Here is a 17,435-nt window from a genome sequence, read left to right as displayed (position 1 = left end):
TCTTGCCGTATTTCGGGAGCCGCTTCAAAAATAATTAAATAACGATCTGTTCATTTATATATGTTAATTTATTTATATTAATTATTTCACAATCCAATGCGATTTCTAAACCTTAATACAAAATCTATTTTTTTTCTTTCACATTCTTTTTTATACCATTGTAATTGATTTAATTTTTAGTCATAGATACAATTATTAATTTATTTTATCATTAAATAATTAGTAACATAATTTGGTTTTCTGCGACTTAAATATTTATCAAATACACACAGGTATACAAAATTGAAATATATGGAAACAGTTACGCCTCAAGCTTACAAATAAGAATCGGTTTTCATTTTAACTATAATAATCGAATCACTTTCTCTCTGGTATTTTGTGAATCTTTCAAAATCAACAAAAATATCATCAAACGAAAGTGTAGTGTCGAGGAAGGGGCGTTTAACCTGATATCACGTATATTTGGGGTTGGTGCGGGTATTGGCAAATCGAGGGATAATTGTGGGATGCCTCCTCAATCGAAAAAAAATAAACAAACCATAAAGTGCTTAATGATAAGAAACATTACTATTGTGAACAGAACGCAATGAAGGTTATAAAATCTGGAGAATTAATTTGTTAGTTGTCTGCCGTGCCACCATTTAAGAGAGCTTCAAATAAGAGGGCGGCGAACATTTTTTACGCAAGAACTTGATTATGTACAGTGGTAAGCAGGAGACCAGCGTGATGAGGGAAACCTTCCATAGAAAATCGTACGACCAGATAAACTCCCAGTCTATAAATAAAGGATAACAAGTTGTACATCATTCTTTAAATAAGTTAAAAAGTTACTTACCGAAATACTCATGCAACACGGCCAATGAAATGAGATAGAGCGCTAAACTAAATAGTTCCGCTAGCACCATTAACCTGCGAATAAAGCATAATAAAATGTTAGCAAACTTATAAAAAAAACGGGATTTCAAAAAGATGCCAGAACTAACCTATGCCAAGTGCGCACGGTGAGTGCCACCATAATGAGCTCCGTCATGATCAAAGCCGAGAAACTGATTGCCACAATGTGGATAAACTCATCCACAAAGAGTATCAGCGCTCCATACATAATGACGCCGCCTTGGTATATGCTTATCAGTACCCATATAAAGAAGGTCTTGTAACTGAGACTACGTCCTTTGGACAAATCCTTGTAAAGCTCCGGATACGTGACGGCGGTCTCCGAGGTGATGTCCTGATCCAGCACCAGTGAGAACACCGGAAACATGGTGTACAGTGTCGAATATCCGACCATGAGAAAGCCTTGGTACAAGGCCACCGAGCTGAGGTAGAAAACCGCCGAGAATACCGCCTGCAAGGTGGTGATGATCAGACCGCGGTGGATTACGAACTGTGAGAGGGCCGCCGAGCGCTTGTAGCTCCTCCGGCCGTGGATGAGCAGCAGCTTGGCAATGTGCGAGAACTGCGGAATGCTAAAGTCACCGGCCAGCGAGGCCTGTCTTCCCTCGCGTCCCTCAATTCCAACTCCGGCGTCGGCCTGCTGAATCATGCTGACATCGTTGCCACCATCTCCCACGGCGCAGGTTCGTTTGCCGGTGTGCTTCTGGATGAGAGCCACCACCTGGGCCTTTTGAGTGGGCGAGCAGCGGCAGCAGACCACGGCTGGCGAAGCTGTGGCCAGTTCCAGGAACTCCGGTCTGTAATACTGCAGGCAGACCTCAAGCGATTCGCCAGAGATGACCAGCGCATGACCCTGTTTGCGTCGGAAACTATTCAGCTCCTGATGAGCATCCGTACGCGTCTTGACGGAGCGCAGAACATGCAATCCCTGGTTCCGGCCAATCAGCTGTGAGGACTTGGCAATACAGCAAGCAGTCTCTAGCTTGTCGCCCGTTAACATCCAAACGCGAACGCCGGCATTACGCAGCAATTCCAAAGTGGGACGCACATTCTCTTGCAGACGATCCTCGACGCCAGTCAGACAAAGCAGTTCCAGCTCACGCTCAAGAGATTCCGTGACTGCAGCCACCTTGGCCACGCGATCGGTTATGCTCAAACGAGCCGCATTGTAACGTGTTTCAAAGTCGGAATACTGTTCCTCGGTAAGCACCTTCTTGGCCACCACAAGCGTGCGTAGGCCTTCTCGCGCCATGTTGCCCGACTCTTCGCTCAGCCAGTCGTTATACTGCACAATGCTGGACATCACCACATCGGCACCCTTCAGATAGAACGTTATCTGTCCCGTTTTGCTCTCGCGCACTATAATACCCATGCGCTTGCTCTCGCTGGTGAAGGGGAACAGCTGCAGAATCTGATAATGCAGCAGAATGTCATCTGGGTAAACAGGAAATATCTACATTAGTTCGATGATAAGCGAAATATTTTAGTTTTACTTACTGTCCTCGCTGGGGGTTTTCACCTGCAACGTCATCGAATTGAGATCCCTAGCAATCAGAGTCAGGCCCACCTGCTCAGTCCACTTGACCAGCGCTATTTCATCTGGAGAGGCGGCCTGGTATTGATGCTCCGTGTCCGTGCTGCCGGGTGCCTCGATGTTTATCACAGATTTGGTCGGCGAGTTGTTGCCGCCGGTGACGGTGGAAGCCGTGGACACGGATCGGTTGTCCTCGTCATCGCTCACGGGCGTAACATTGTGGCAAAGGGCAAGTGCTCGCACTGCCTCCCATTCCCGCCATCCCTCGGGACGGCGCATCCGATTGCCGGCGAACATAATTGGCTTTGTAGATTCCGCACTGCTACTCGAGCTAGATACGCTACCCTGCTGCTGTTGCAATATATTCCCAGATAGCTTTTGTATCATCTGACCAATGTGATGGAAGGTGTCCGCATCATGGGACACTATGCCCAGGTGGATTTTCTTGAAGACCATCTCGTTCTGGGTAAGAGTGCCCGTCTTGTCGGTCAGCACGTACGAGATTCTGCCCAATTCCTCGGGAATGGTCGTCGATCTGACTACGGTTCCCTGGATATTGGAGTCGTTTTGCATTTGCCACGAGTAGAAGGCCTTGCCCATGTCCAAGTTTACGCGCAGACTGATTGGAATGATGTAGGAGAAGAGCAGCACGAAGCGGAACATGTATCGGTACCAGGGGCCGCCGAATCCCTTCAGCATCATCATGACTAGCGACAGTCCCAGCACGGCACAAAACAGAACCTGTTGAAAAATAAGATTGATTACTTTTCGTTGTAATAATAAATATCAAAAAGAAAACAAAAACAATGATTATGCAATGTACACATAATTATACTTGGATATCCTACAAATCCTAATGTTTAACTCACCTTGGTCAATCCGTTGATCTCCATATCCAGCAGGCCCACCTTGGACCTCGGCTGTGAGTTGTTCATGACGCTGCGCGTTTCGCATCCTGTGTAGATGACAATTCCGGTGGCTGTGCCTGCGGCCACAACGGTGTTGGCCCACAGAGTGTTCTCCACACTGAGGCCGGTGTCCTCGCTGCCCTCCGCCATGCAGAAGGTGGCAATGAAGCTGTGGATGTCGTTCTGGGGCTTCTCCACATAAAAGCTGGCATCGATAGTATGCAGCTCCGAGTCCCGGCTGAGTTTCTGGGTGTACGGGACGGCAAGACGGGGTTTCCAGTCCGTCTCACCATCCAGTTGGTCTGTCCTCACGAAGACCGAACCACTGCGGTCGCTGGTGCGCAACAGGATCAGATCCGCGGGCACCCGCTCATTCTTCTCTACGATGATAATGTCACCGACCTTCAGCTTCGAGCTTGGTACCATCTCGTAGCCGCTGAGGTTGTTGGCCGACAGGCGTTTATACTTCTGAGAGTTGACCTCGTGGTCCCGCTGATGCCGTCGCAGATCATCGACTGCCTCCCGGCAGATGGTGACCATCAGGACGAAGCCGAGTGGACCCCAATAGGTGTACGGGTAGCCGATCCGGATGTCCGGAATGAACTGCGACAGCGCCATCAGCAGGAAGTACAGGTTGAGGAAGAAGCGAAACTGCTCGAACAGCACCAGCGGCAGGAAGGTGATGAAATTGTACTTCTGATTTCGGATCTCGTTCGGCGGGAACTTCTCCGTATTGACCCGGCCCAGGTTGACGGTCCGGGCCCTCAGCTCTCGTGGTCGGAACCATTTTCGCCAGCAACTGAAAGTGAGTAGAAGGATCAGTATAACGCAGCTTTCAGTTAGGGTGTGAGCCAGGAACATCCTTCTGGCCGATCTTCCCAGGCACCCATAAAACCCTCTTATTGTCTCAAACAGAAATAATTGAAAATCCGAAGAGTAGCGAGCTTCAAGCTTCGGTCGGCGTTAACATCAATTGATTTGAATTGCCTCGTTTTTCACATAGAATTTTGTTTAAATTTGAACATCCGAAAAGTGTGTCAAAAATATGAAAAAAATGTTTGCCCTAATTTTTCGTTTTTTTTTTATTTATGGACATTTTAAACATTTCTAATTATTATTGGTTTTACTCTCAAGCCGCAACAAGTAATGTTGACTTAATAAAAAGTCCACAATTAAACATTTGTTTTCCACATTTAAACCGATTCCCAGGAACCATAAATTTTTAACGGCATACTCAATTAGCTATAGAACCTAATATTCATAAACCGATGGGGGGAAAACCCTATTTGGTAGCAAGTAAATGGCCGAGCGAATTAAAATTTCAGTCACACAGTGTATGGGACCATAAAGTAGGCGACCTTGAGCGGAAAATCAATAGTAAAAACTCGAAAATAAACAAAAGTGAAAATTCAGACGACAACAACAATCAACTGAATGTGTATGCATCTCTTTATGAGTGTGTGGGTGTGTGTGAGTGAGAGAGAGTGTGCAAGTGGTAGGTGAAAAGCCTGGCTTTACGAGTTGAAGAAAGAGAAGGGAGCACACCGCAACCCAACCGATTAACCGCAATTGATTAACATGAATGCACTGCAAAAAGTTGATAAGGAAAGCCTGAAAAAATCCACCCCATTAAAGTGATGATTCACACCTAAAAAGACACCAGCGATTTCGCTGGCGATTCAGCAACGGAATATTCTCTCGAGTCATGGGCGTTGCAGCCGAGTTCTGGGAGGTGGCATCATCCATGTTGACTTGCCGAGATTTGCGATTATTTAGCTGTGCTAATTTAATTTCGAAGTCTTATGCAGCCTTTTTGGCCTTTGTTCTCTGCAGTTGCAGCGTCAGATTCAATTCGCGGTTTTCCGTCTGCCGTTCTCACATAATCACAGGCGCGGCTCATGGCACACGCATAATTCACTGGCAATCCGCAATACAAATTAATTAGGTGAAATTCTTATGCACAAAACAAACGCGAATGTGAAAATTCCGTATGAAAACTGCGTCGTCTACGTGTTTAACAACCCTGTTTTTGGGCCTAGGAGAAATCAATAAGCAAGAAAGGGACAACTGTATAGTTATTTTTTTGACAAGGATACCACTATTCCATAATCTCTATGTCTGGCAACGCTACGTTTGGCGCTTAATTCAAAATTGGCAAATGAACGTTGCGTAGTTTATGACCTCTTTATTGCTCACCGAGCAGCTCTGCTCGTTGCTTTCGTTAGCACTCGGATGTTAATTAAATAAGCTCTTGCCGGGTGTCTACGCTTCAGCTGCTTAGATCATTGCTGCTCCTCTTATTTGTTAGCCCACGAGCAAACTTGTTTTTCTCCAGCTTTTTTATATTACGGCCATTCTACTTGGCCGCTTGTGCTAGGCGTGTGCGAATGAAGCGCGCTTCGAAGTTTTGTCAATATGAAACACACACATTCGCCGGTGAGACGATTTCGTGTCATGATCTCATAAGAAAAAGTTGCCAAAAGTGCTCAAGGGAAAGTTCAACGACTTGTCTGCAAAACAGAGACAATAAAAACAGAAAGGGCCAGCAGAATTGGCTCACCTGAGTGACTCACGTTGCACTTCAAAGTCAGCGCTTTTGCCGGCGAAGCCTTCTGGTGTATGAATCTCCATATTCCCAATGTGTGTCACCCTAGTTAAATATACGCCTAGATGCGTTTTTATGTGTTTTTTCCATTTTAAACCCTCATTTATTGGTCAAAGTGTGATTCAGCCAAGGTTTGCTGCATACTGTTTGAATTGAAATGCACTCGTCAACAGTTGCAGCGTCCACAACAAACAAATGCAGCGATTCGTTTCGTTCTGAGTAATTAACTGGAAATTTCAAAACGATTTGTAGACCTCAGCAAATTTGATTGCATAGTACAGCTCAAGCAAATATTGTTTTCCGCTTTTCCCATTAAATTTAGCCTTTAAACAGCTGCCATTGCACCAATCTGGGGAAGTGCGCAATTCTCTGCAATATATATTTTTGAATATAGAACTTAACGAATAAACAATCCGTCATATCCAACTTAAAATTGTTTTTTAGGTAATGCAGATAATAAATATTTTTATTAATTTACTGCCTTTACCTGCCTATTAAACATTGTAATTAGATAAATGCCTTTATCAGCTAAGTGGACTGTGGTTGATTAAAAAGAAAACAAACGGTTATCTTTGACCCAGAATAAAACGATAATAAACCATTCCGCAGGAAAGATCTGATTTGCATTGTCAATGTGGAAATAAAATAGTGTCAGCAATATGACATAAACATCTTTTAGAAGGTGCATGTTCATAAAACACTTCATGAAATTTACTAGCTGTAGTTAAGATTATTCAGATTTATTTAAGAAAACCTTGGTCGAAAAACTAAGTTTGCCGTACAAAAACGCGAGCCAGAAAAAAAACAGAAGCGGAAAAGAGAAAACTGGATCACACTGAAAAGAGTTTCCTCCAATGAGCGATTGTAAAACAGAGTAAATGATTTGTGTAATTTATGCATCACCCAATGGCGGTCTTTCACATCTTTTTTTAACTCCCGCAACCAATTCCTTTTAACGGCTATGTGTCATTTTCCAAAGAAACTAATTAACAATTTGTTTGCCAAAGATAAGAGCAAAGTAAATTGTTTTGTCTTTAGAAAATATTTAAAAGTACATAATTAAAGCACAGAAGTATTTAAAGTTTTTAGTTATGAGTTTTTAGTTGCGAAGTCTTTTGAAAAAATGTAGTCGAACTTTCAGGACGGAAGTATTGAGTAGGGACCAACTCAAATATTATCACCCACAAAGCAAAGAAACTAAAAATAAAAAGACAAAAAACAAAACGGTTTGAAAACATTCTTTTGTGACTCAAAATGTTGATGTCTGTAATGACAGATTTTCCCATCCATCCATTTAATTTTTTAATTCTTCTTTTTAAAAATATCTTCAAATATTGACGTTATTAAATAATCAGCTCTATACAATTTTGTTGTATAAAATAAATATAAAGCCTCCAAGCATATAGGGAAACTTGTTTAAACAAACGTAAAATTCGTTGTTCGAAAAAAGACAACAAATATGGTTACTTTGGGAGTGGAGACACGTGTGCAATATACCCTTTCACGGGTAACCGGAATGGAAATAGGTGAGCTATGAATAGTGTGACTTGCGCTGCCTTCTGGCTTTTGGTTATTAACCCACATTGCCGGTGGGTGGAAAACAATGCCAGGCCAAGTTGCGGGCGTCAATCGTTGTCGCATTTCACCGCTCAGACCCCTTAGCCATCGCTTTTCTCTTCCCAACCATTTGCATTTAGTCGCAAACAGCAGCAAACTAGATAAACAGCTAACGGCGACTAGAAAATAATAACATTAGGCGTTACCATTGACAGTTTGTGGCGTGAGGGGGGCGGACAGGGGGGACAGGGGGCGTGGCGGACTAATTTGCATGCGGCAAACTGAAAAAAGGTTGGGAAAAGTCTGTCGTCAGTTGGCAATGGCTATAGTTAATGCAATTACAATTAATTCAGTCATTAATTTGAGAGATTTAAAAATGATGGAAAAGATTAATCATATGATTGAACTCCTGGAAGGAAATCGTTACAGTTTTTTTTAATTATATAATTTTCCCATGTAGAGATTATATTTTGGTTTAACGTATTTGTAGAATTCCAAATAAATGCAAGCGTTAAAAATCATAAATCAAATGAAATATTTTTGATTATGAAATATATTAAAATATAAGGTTATCAGCTACACTTATTCTTTGTGAGAGTAGTGGAATATTATAAAATGGTATATAGAAAAACATAAACGGCGAGTTGGTTCCACCACGCTGGCCACCGTGGCAGCAACAAACGCAACAACGAACTGTGCCGCATGGCGCCTCACTTTGCAATTCTAATCGGCCTGTCGAAATCTTTGAGCCTCATATAACCGAAACGGCAATTGGAGTTGAGCGCCGAAAATGAAACGAACAACCCGAGAAAAGTTTCAAACTGGCGGACGGTTAGGCTCTGGGTAACAAAACCCTCACAAAACCCAAGCTAGGTGTCGAAAAATTGAGAAAAACTTGAGTACGAGCAAAGGCTTGAAGTCTTTTTCGTGGTCATGGGGGCGATAAGTGGCATATGAAAAGTTACGCACGCACTTGTGAACATAACGATGACATTGGAGCATCGGATTGGGAGAAAAAATATTATGCAATAATCATCAAAATAAAATAATGCGTCGTTAAGGTAGAAATTATGAATTATGAAATTATAAAGACCTCATCAGCCTCTATTGTGGTTTTTGTGAACCCTGCTTGTATAAAATCGTTTTAGCCACAGTATTTAAAGTTTTCCTTGTTCCCAACGATCTCTTAAATACTCTAGAAATAGCTGAGACAGAGAATTTGCTTTTGAGTAAAGATAATATTGTTTACTTTTCCCACGTTGGAGTTAAACAAGAAATTACACATTCAAAAGTCTATTGCGCTTCTGATAAAGGTTTTGCTTTGTCAAAGTCTAGACTTCCCAAAAGCGAAACCGTTTAACTTATACACTGACAGAAACATGATTAAGCTTAGCGTATTGAAGGGCTATTGGACACGACATAGACAATTTTAAAGTTTAAGCCTCGTATCAATATTCTCATCTAATGACGCATTGCAGAGTTCGTGGCTTCATTTTGTATTTGGTCGGCAATCGACCTGATTCTGATAAGCCACGACCAGACAGCAGAGAAACTTTCAATTTTCGACGCAAAAAAGCAACGTTTGACCAAAAAAAAAACCCCTAAAGCGACTTCTTCTCTGCAACACGTTTGTATTTTTTAGAAACCTTGAAAACAACAATGTGTAGAGCAAAACCAGCTGAGGAACCGTCGGGGAACTGGTTTCGGAATTTTTAGCATTTCTTGGTGACTTCTTGGAGCGATTATTTTTATTTTTTGCTCGCCCACCAATCGGGTTTCGAGTCGCACGGCAAACATCGATTAAAAATGCACAGGTAACGGGCGGAGTTGTGTGTGTTTTTGGGCAAAGTTTCGCGGCAATTAGACCCCATCAAAACGCTCAGTGGGTGTGCAAGCAGAAAGAAATGTGGGGGCCAATGTTTTCGTTTACTTCATGCCATGTCACCCGATTCGCTGCTGGGCTGCCTGTCTTGTTCCACTATTTATAGCCGTGTTTTTGTTATTATTTCCATTGGCTGAAATCTTTCCCCCAGACCTGGAAGACGTCTGTGCGTCCCGTCACGTTTATCGATTTGCAGTTCGTCGCGGAAACCGAAATTTTTTCCATTTTCTTTCGCCGATCCACTTACAGACGTGTGTGCTTGTTCGCCAGCTCGCATGTGCGGCCTTTCTCAAAAGTTCTCTCGTGTTTCCCTCTCTAATTAGGTAAATTAAAAATATATCTAGGAATCGGTCTATACAGATGCACTCATTGTGTATGTCATACATATGTGGACCATACATCACAACTCTCCACTCGCCTTTCGGCAAGAATCATTTTCTTGGAACCACATTTCGTAAAAGATCTAATTTAAAAGAAGAAAAATAAAATTGCAACACATCAAAATTTGGCTCACCCTCAAAAACATTTTGCTCACGCCAAAAAATAATAAACAAATTCCAAGTGGCCAGAACAGAACAACAACTTGTTCGGCATGAAGCTGATGAATTGTGAAAGTGATAGAACGTCCGAGAGAGGTCAACGTTTTTCTTTGCTTATTCGGCAATAATATTTATATTCTGAATGTATTTTTAGAAGTCAGTATCGTATTTATTTCACTTGTAAGGAAATTCGATTATTGTTATTATTTCCATGATTTTTTTTTAGTTTTGATTATCAATGCTACAAAACGATTTCAGATAAAAACGTATTTTGACAGTATAACTTTTATGTAAATAAATCATTTTACCCTTGAAACTCTCTAGTTTCGGTAAAGCACTGTTTGTTTTAAAATCACAGGAAAAAATAACTTGTAATCACTCGAAGGTTGAGGCAATAAAGACCTCCAAAAAGCACTTCCATTATATATTAATTCAACTAAAAAGTCTGGATGCTTGGGAAAGATTTCCGACGTTAACACTTGTGTTTCCCGATGTTTTGTTGACTAGTGAACAGCTGTTGTTTCGCTATTTACTTTCCCATAACTCCCGCCGCCACTATTGCAGCAGTGAAATGGAAATATTGCGCATACGCAACGTTGGTTGCATCGAAAATTGAACTCACCTGCACAAGCACAGCTTGCAGACGTTGCCAATGCTGCGACTTTTGCTCTTCCGCCGATTGTGTTGGTAGAAGACCGTTGAGGAACCATTTTCGGGATCGACAACGGTACTGTGCGTACCGCCATTGCCAAGATCCCCCGCAGAAACTGCCGATGCTGCTGCATTATCCGCAGTTGTTACTCCACTGCCACTCCCACTAGCCCCCGATCCCGCCCCCGCCCCCGCGACCCCGCTCGCTGACGTGTGCGTTAATTGCGCCAGTTTCGAAATGCTGTAGCTGCTGCTGCCGTTGGAGTTTTTGGCGCGCTCGCGACTCCGCTCATTTCTATAACGTATTTGTCCGGCGGCAGAGCCAAAACTGTTGCCTCCAAAGAGATTGCCCAGAAAGCTGCCACCGGCGGCAGAGCTGCCAGCGCCGGCGTCGACGTCGGCGCCGCTGTAGCCCGTTGAGCTTTTGCGCCGCCTGCCAGCTCTGTGGTTGTTGTTGTTGTGTGCTGCTGTTTCTCCCACTCGGGACATCGCGGCGTATGAGCAATTCCGTCTCCGAATCCGTTTCGCTCTCTTCGTCGAAATCGCGTAGCGACACATTGTTCTCAGCCATTATTTTTTTACAGAGAGCGCGAACGTAGATAGCTTAAGTTAACTTAAGTAAAGGGAGCTGCATGCAGGTGTTTGGCTTTTGGCGCCTGAATTGAACTATTGAACTGATCCTCACCTAATTGGATGTGAAATTTTCTCCACACTATTGTATATTCTTGTCTTCTAAATAAAAATAAATGCGGAGTAAGTTTTTAGTCTTATTGCCACGTTTCCATTGAGCCACTCAGGTGTAAAAGTCTTATCACACCTGAGACTTTTTTTTTTTGAGCGGTAAACAGGTAGGGTAAACACTGTATACGCGTAAATCACAGGCATTCCCCGGAGTGGAATTCCAACAGTCAGTCGGCTTATCAGTCGAACAGTTGCCGGCTACCACATCGTCACCATAAAAATAAATGCCAAGTGACTATTGCTCAGCGATTAAATTGATACGAATTCGATAAATAAAAGGCCAAGGCCCGGGCCACACACACAAGCACACTCTTCATTGGCCACTTGAGTTTTAAGCTTTCCGCGTTTTCATTCATAAAACGTTAATTGCACCTATTTTAGCCCTGCTTTGGACTTTTGCCAGCACATTTTTTATTTATTTTTAGCCAGGATGTAGCTCGAAAAACGTTTAATTCCCACACGCAACTTGCCAGCGAAATAATTTGGCCAAACCGTAATCAGCTGGCTTTACAGGGCACTGTTAACTTAATCGTGCGCTGAGCAACACTGGCTGAGTCGTGGCTGTGGGAATTTTAAATTTATAAGCGGGGAGCAAAAATAATAATTTAAATAAAATATTAACTAAAAATGTAAGCAAGAACACAATAACAATACGTAGAATACAACCATGTAAGAAGTAGATATTCGTTCTCCAATAACTGCGATAAAGCAACAATTGCTTTTCTTAGTTTTCCACACTTGTTGGCGGTAAATTTAAACTCAACTTATTTCCTATTAAACAAAACACTTAACTTAAATAATAAGTAGTAGTTGACCAAAGAACATCTGCTTTAATAAAAAGTTTGGTGGTCCGAGCGCATGAAATAGCTCTGGTGTGTATAAAATATTAAATGTTTATTCGTAGCTTACATTAGCAAACAAACAATAAACGGGAATTTACACAGAGATCTTAAACAACTAAAAATAATATGCCCGCAATGAACTGCGGTCTGCATGTTTTACCGTTGACTTTGATAATTTAAAAGTACACAAATGATTTCCAACTAATACGCGACCAATCCGAAAACCTATGTTTTGGGATAATAAATATAAACCGCTTGAAATATTACACATTTGGATGCGCTGCTTCTGCTCAGCTTCGCTCCGTCTGCAGCGGTATGTTGGAGTCCGAGTTGGAATAGCTGTGTTCCAGCCGAGGTCGAAATTCATCCTCACCATCCGAATAGGAGCCAACCGAGCGGCAGATGCTGCAAGAAGTTCATAAAATTATTTTCAGTTTTTTCCAGGAATTTTTCAACTAAATAAAAAATATTTAATTCTAAATATTATTATTATATTAATAACGATAAATCAATTACTCAAATGTATACATAATTAGGTTTATTCGTAACCTCATACTTAAAGATATAGTCATGTTTATTACCGTTGCGTTGACGCATAACCCTCGATGGCCAGAGCCTGACTCACGCCTGGGGGCAAAAGTTGCTGTAGCAGGGCATCCTTGACCGCATTGACGCTGGTTGGCAGTGGCACGTGGTTCATGTCCACCGACGAGTGCGACTGCGACAGGTGTGGTGCAGTCAGCCCATTTGCCAGGCGTGCTCCTCCACTGCCAGCACCGTTTTCAGGTCCATCCCGTTCGTCTACCTCATCGCGCTGCGTTCGTTCGATGTAGCGAAGGGTTCTAAATAGCTCCAGCAGATTGCCAAAGGTGTTACGCAGGTCGCAGTGACCGGTGATGTCGAAGCACAATTGGGAAACGTTCTGGCGCAGAAGGTAGATTGCATACTTGGTCTGCTGCGACGGCAAAATGGAGCGCGTATACAAAGGAAATCTGTAAAGGAATGATTCAAATAATTATAAGAATTTCCTAATTTAAGTTATGCAATGTGGTGATACTTAAGCCTTGGTATCTTTAACCCTTAGCACTTACTCTCTGGTTGTGTAGGTCAACTCCTTGATGTCGTCGACAATTCGTGCCCTCGATGGCTCGTACAGAATGCGGTTTCTCAACGGTCGATCCATGATAATGGCTAGCATTTGCACCAAGTGGGCCACATAACCCAGAGCCGCACTCACCGCCAGCGGCGAGACGTTTTCCAGCAACTGGGCATTGGCCGCCTGACGCGACTCACTTGTATATTGCTCCATGTGGGGAAAGGCAATGCCGCAGATGCTGAACTGCTGCCCGCCGACATTCTGGATATTGTAGATCTCCTGCAGCTCCAGCACCAGAGTTGACATTCGACGCTCCACCTAGTCATTTTATACAATTTCAAGCTGTATATTATAAATAGATTCCCTCACCTGTCGAACTATCTGTCTTCTTTGTTCGCGCTGTGCCAAGTGCTGGGGTGCCAGGGTGCGCAGCTCCAAGCGTTCTTGCTCCAGTCGATGCCTTTGATTGTGTAGCTGCTGCTGCAGTGCCTCCCGTTGCTCCGTCATTTCTTCAAGACGCTGACGGGCCCGCTCGTTTCTTTGCCGAATCGTCTCACGCTCCGCTTGAAGCAGTCGCTGCTGACTGCGTAGCCCCTCGATCCTTCTGGTCAGCTGTTGGGCATTGTAAAGCGTGAGGGGCGCTATCTGCTGCTGCTCGGCGAGCAAGACGCTGAGGGCACGACCCATGGAATGGTGATGATGGGCGGAGTGGTCGCCGGACAACGATGTAGTGCGTGGCTTCAGGCGCAGCTCGTTCCTGGTCACACAGTGCACACTAAGTCGGGCAATCTCCCGGCAACCCTCGGCCATTTGGCGCAGTTTCTGCTGGTGTAGGCGCTGCAGAAGCTGTAGCTTTAGCAGTTTGTCCAAGTTGTAACTGCGCCGGATCTCCTGTTGTTGGCATTTTAGCTGGGCATAACGCATAGTGCTCATCCGCAGGACTGGACTGGAACTGCGACTGACGGCCGGGGAGTTTATGCCCTCGTCCTGCGGCTCCTCTCGCTCCTCATCTGCCGCATAGTTTTGGTAGTGCAAATGGAGTTGCGTCTGCAAACCCTGCTCACTTATTTTCGACGGGGAGGCAAACTGCTCTCCGTTAAGCTGGAAAACCAGACAATTTTTGCCACACTGGGAAAGGGTGAGGGGTGACAGAGGGATAAGGCCGGAGAAGAAGACGCCCCAGCTGAAGAGCAGTTCGGGTGGACGTGGCAGCCTGCTGGGCGTTAGTTGGGATCTCCTGGGAAAAGGCAAAGCATGAAAAGGGTAAACATTTTAACATGGGTTTTCTAGGTACCCGCTTATCTCGTTATCCCTGTGATCAGTCTCAGCCGGTTGGCCAACTCTCTTTTCCGCCGGATAGTGTTTCCACACTTTGACACACACACACTGCGCATTGGTTTTCCGCCAGGCCTCGTCATCCGTACATATCTCCGCCCACTTTTGCTGCTGGTGACGCTGCGGCAGCTTCTCGCTGGTGTAGAATGCCTCACTGGCCTTATCCGTGTGCAAAGTGTAGTAGAGGAGTACGTCCTCCGATTCCACCTCCTCCAACGAATGCTTCTGCGACCCGGACACAATATTGAATCCCTGAATTCGCGCCAGGTTCCGCAGTCGCAATTGCTGGGTGGCCAATGGCAGCCACTTGCGGCAGCGCGGCCGCAGATTCATCGTGATACGCGGTTCCGGACGGAGTACGGATTACGCGGAGCCCGCAGCCCAGCTCATTGTTCACTAAAACTACGTTTGTTGTAGGTTTTCCGCAATAACTTTTTCCAAAAAAAAACTATTGGCCCGAACAGCTGTTTTCTGATGCAGAGAACAGTATTGGTAAAGGCTAGAAACGTTTAAAGCTGATTTGGCTAATTTTTAAGAAATAAAAATTATATATTAAAGGATTTTTTATAATACAAATTTTTTATAGTAATGGTAGATAGTAATGTATTTTTTTTAAGTAACCAAAAAAAAATATACAAACTGTATAATAGAAAGTCAACAAGAAGTGTTAAATTAATTCTTGCCGCCAAATCCAAATCGCCAGCACCATTGCTTTATAGTACACAAAAGGTCTTAGCCGTTATCCAACACTGGCCCTACGTTTATTTTGCTTTGTCCGCCCAAAAGGAAACTTGCTGCAAGGACTCCACTCTAAAATTGACTTTATTATGAGCCAGCACGATGCTCAACTATATTAGAGACGCAATCATGGCTCCAACCACACGTAGCAGTCCCAAGAAGAACAATAGCAATCAGGCAGCAGGTGAAGTTCTCAAGGATGTGGGCTCATCTGAACCAAGGGAAACAGCAGGTGCTCCAATGCGTGGATACAAGGTTACTGATAACGAACGGACAAGGAAATACGGCATTGGAGCCAATTCCCTGGAAATGCTAATAACCAAGACCAGAAGCAAGTTTCCGGTAAGAGAAAAATAACAATTAATTCCTGCGTAAAAGCGCCAGGAAACAAACACCCACACACGTAAAATCAGAAATTTCCTGGCCCTGGCAGTTTCAAGGCCATGTCCCTGGCAGTGGCTTCCGCATTTGTTTGGCTCTCTTTCAATGCCACCACCACTGCGCATGTCCTGACTTAGGTGCTAACCACTTGTTGCTCGTGCGTCCTTGCCCAGCCAGAAAAAAAAACAAACACTTGCTGAAGGCCACTGAACCAGGAATTTGGGCGAGACACTTCGTCACCCTGGCCTTGTTATATTTGGGCCATGTCAAGGGCAGTTCAACTAATTCAATTTGTTCTTTTTAGCTGCTTGAATTGCATTTGTATTTGGCATCTGATGGCTTCGAAGTCTCCGATGATGACTACTTGAACAGTCTGCCAGCTCAGACGCTGTTCATTGTGGCTGGTCCGGATGCCGTCATCACAACAGGTGGGTTCTAATTAGTTTATATTGTTTTGCTTATGACCGATATTCTGGATTTTACTTAGATGCCGACTTCGAGTTTGAGAAGATGCGACAGCAATCACCACTGCTGAAGGTGGCTGACATTTTCTACGACTTTATCGAACAGCATCCGGAAAAGTTCCGTCGCATGATCACCGAATACGAGCATCAAAAGCAACGTCGTGTCCTCGACAACACAAAAGCCCACCTAAGCCTGAAGGCCGAGCACGTGGAGTGGTTCGAAGGCGGAGAGGAGCGTTTCCACTCCAAGGAGGAGGCCATGGCCATGAGGGCGCAGACACGTGTGCGCGGCTATTACTATAAGGCCAAGGAGGAGCTGACCCGGAATCCTCTGTACCGTCAAAATGCTAAGGCTCGACAAGTGATAAATTCGGTGCTGGAGCAGTTTCGTTACCTGCTCATCGGCTGCGACTATTTCTCCATGATGTTTGACCGTAGGTGCCAGCAAAAGCACGAGTTCTTGCATCAGCAATTGGGCGGCGAGGAAACTGATGCTGGCAATCTGCCCAGCAAAAGACTAAGGCAGGTGATCAAGGAGTACACCAAGGAGAACTGCATACTCGACGAGTGGTCCGTGTCGTTGTGCTCCGACTTAGGTGACTTTTATTGCCAGGGCGCCTACTCGGATAATGGAAACTGCTGCTCCATGCAGCACACTATCAATCCTTACGCCTCCCGGGAGAATTTAATATTATTCCAGGTCTGGAACCTGGACCACCAAATCGAGTTGTGTCGCACGATTTTGCCCGCTCTGGTGGCCAATGTGGAAGAACTTGTTTCTTATCCGCAGCGCAAGTGCCCACTTCACAAGAAGCAAGTTATTGATATCTCCGTACTTGAGTACTTCCTCGAAATATTCTCATTAAAGAACCTCAAACTGGTTCACATTGTCTGCCACGAGAAGGTGCAGCGCTCAAGCCGTTCCAACGGTCGACTGCTGTGCTCCGACTGTCACGAGTATCGGATTGTGCAAGAACTAATGGAAGTGCAGGTGGACAGCGCAACCTCTTAAATGGTTTGTCATAGTTGTTTAAGGTACACTAATCTAACCAAGCAATATTGTAAACAATAACTATACAAACTCATGTTTAACTTTTGTTGTCCTTACTTTTAAAATCCTTAATTATTTAGTTTTGGAGCTTTTTATATTACTGATCTCAATTGAGATATGTTGTACAAATGAAAATTATCTCAAAGTTAACTAAAAAAACGTACTGTTGAAAGTATTTACATATAAAATACGTAAACTATTAACATACTTGTATGCA

At 43.9% G+C, this 17,435-nt stretch overlaps 3 protein-coding genes across 3 annotated transcripts; 1 reads left to right on the top strand and 2 right to left on the bottom strand.

Moving 5' to 3' along the window:
* Positions 1 to 49: 49 nt before the first annotated feature.
* LOC108092664 (probable phospholipid-transporting ATPase IIA) lies at positions 50 to 11,807 on the bottom strand. The gene is given in 7 exon segments (XM_017192326.2): positions 50 to 775; positions 836 to 909; positions 984 to 2,328; positions 2,392 to 3,169; positions 3,298 to 4,135; positions 10,542 to 11,041; positions 11,043 to 11,807. Coding segments are annotated over 7 exon segments (3,768 nt in total). The 5' UTR covers positions 11,142 to 11,807; the 3' UTR covers positions 50 to 641.
* Positions 11,808 to 12,188: 381 nt separating this feature from the next.
* Positions 12,189 to 15,068, bottom strand: LOC108092739 (UV radiation resistance-associated gene protein). Its single transcript, XM_017192468.2, has 5 exons — positions 14,544 to 15,068; positions 13,619 to 14,486; positions 13,245 to 13,567; positions 12,735 to 13,145; positions 12,189 to 12,558 (listed from the first exon to the last, which is right to left on the bottom strand). Exons 1-5 carry the CDS (start codon positions 14,915 to 14,917, stop codon positions 12,444 to 12,446), a joined length of 2,091 nt encoding a protein of 696 aa, XP_017047957.2. The 5' UTR covers positions 14,918 to 15,068; the 3' UTR covers positions 12,189 to 12,443.
* A 265-nt stretch (positions 15,069 to 15,333) lies between these two features.
* LOC108092671 (DNA fragmentation factor subunit beta) lies at positions 15,334 to 17,421 on the top strand. The gene is made up of 3 exons (XM_017192352.2): positions 15,334 to 15,664; positions 16,008 to 16,131; positions 16,191 to 17,421. Exons 1-3 carry the CDS (start codon positions 15,425 to 15,427, stop codon positions 17,177 to 17,179), a joined length of 1,353 nt encoding a protein of 450 aa, XP_017047841.1. The 5' UTR covers positions 15,334 to 15,424; the 3' UTR covers positions 17,180 to 17,421.
* Positions 17,422 to 17,435: the final 14 nt, after the last annotated feature.

Source organism: Drosophila ficusphila, unplaced genomic scaffold, assembly GCF_018152265.1.
Source record: "Drosophila ficusphila isolate 14025-0441.05 unplaced genomic scaffold, ASM1815226v1 contig_127, whole genome shotgun sequence".
Taxonomy (NCBI): Eukaryota; Metazoa; Arthropoda; class Insecta; order Diptera; family Drosophilidae; genus Drosophila; species Drosophila ficusphila.
This window is presented reverse-complemented; position numbering and strand designations above follow the sequence as displayed.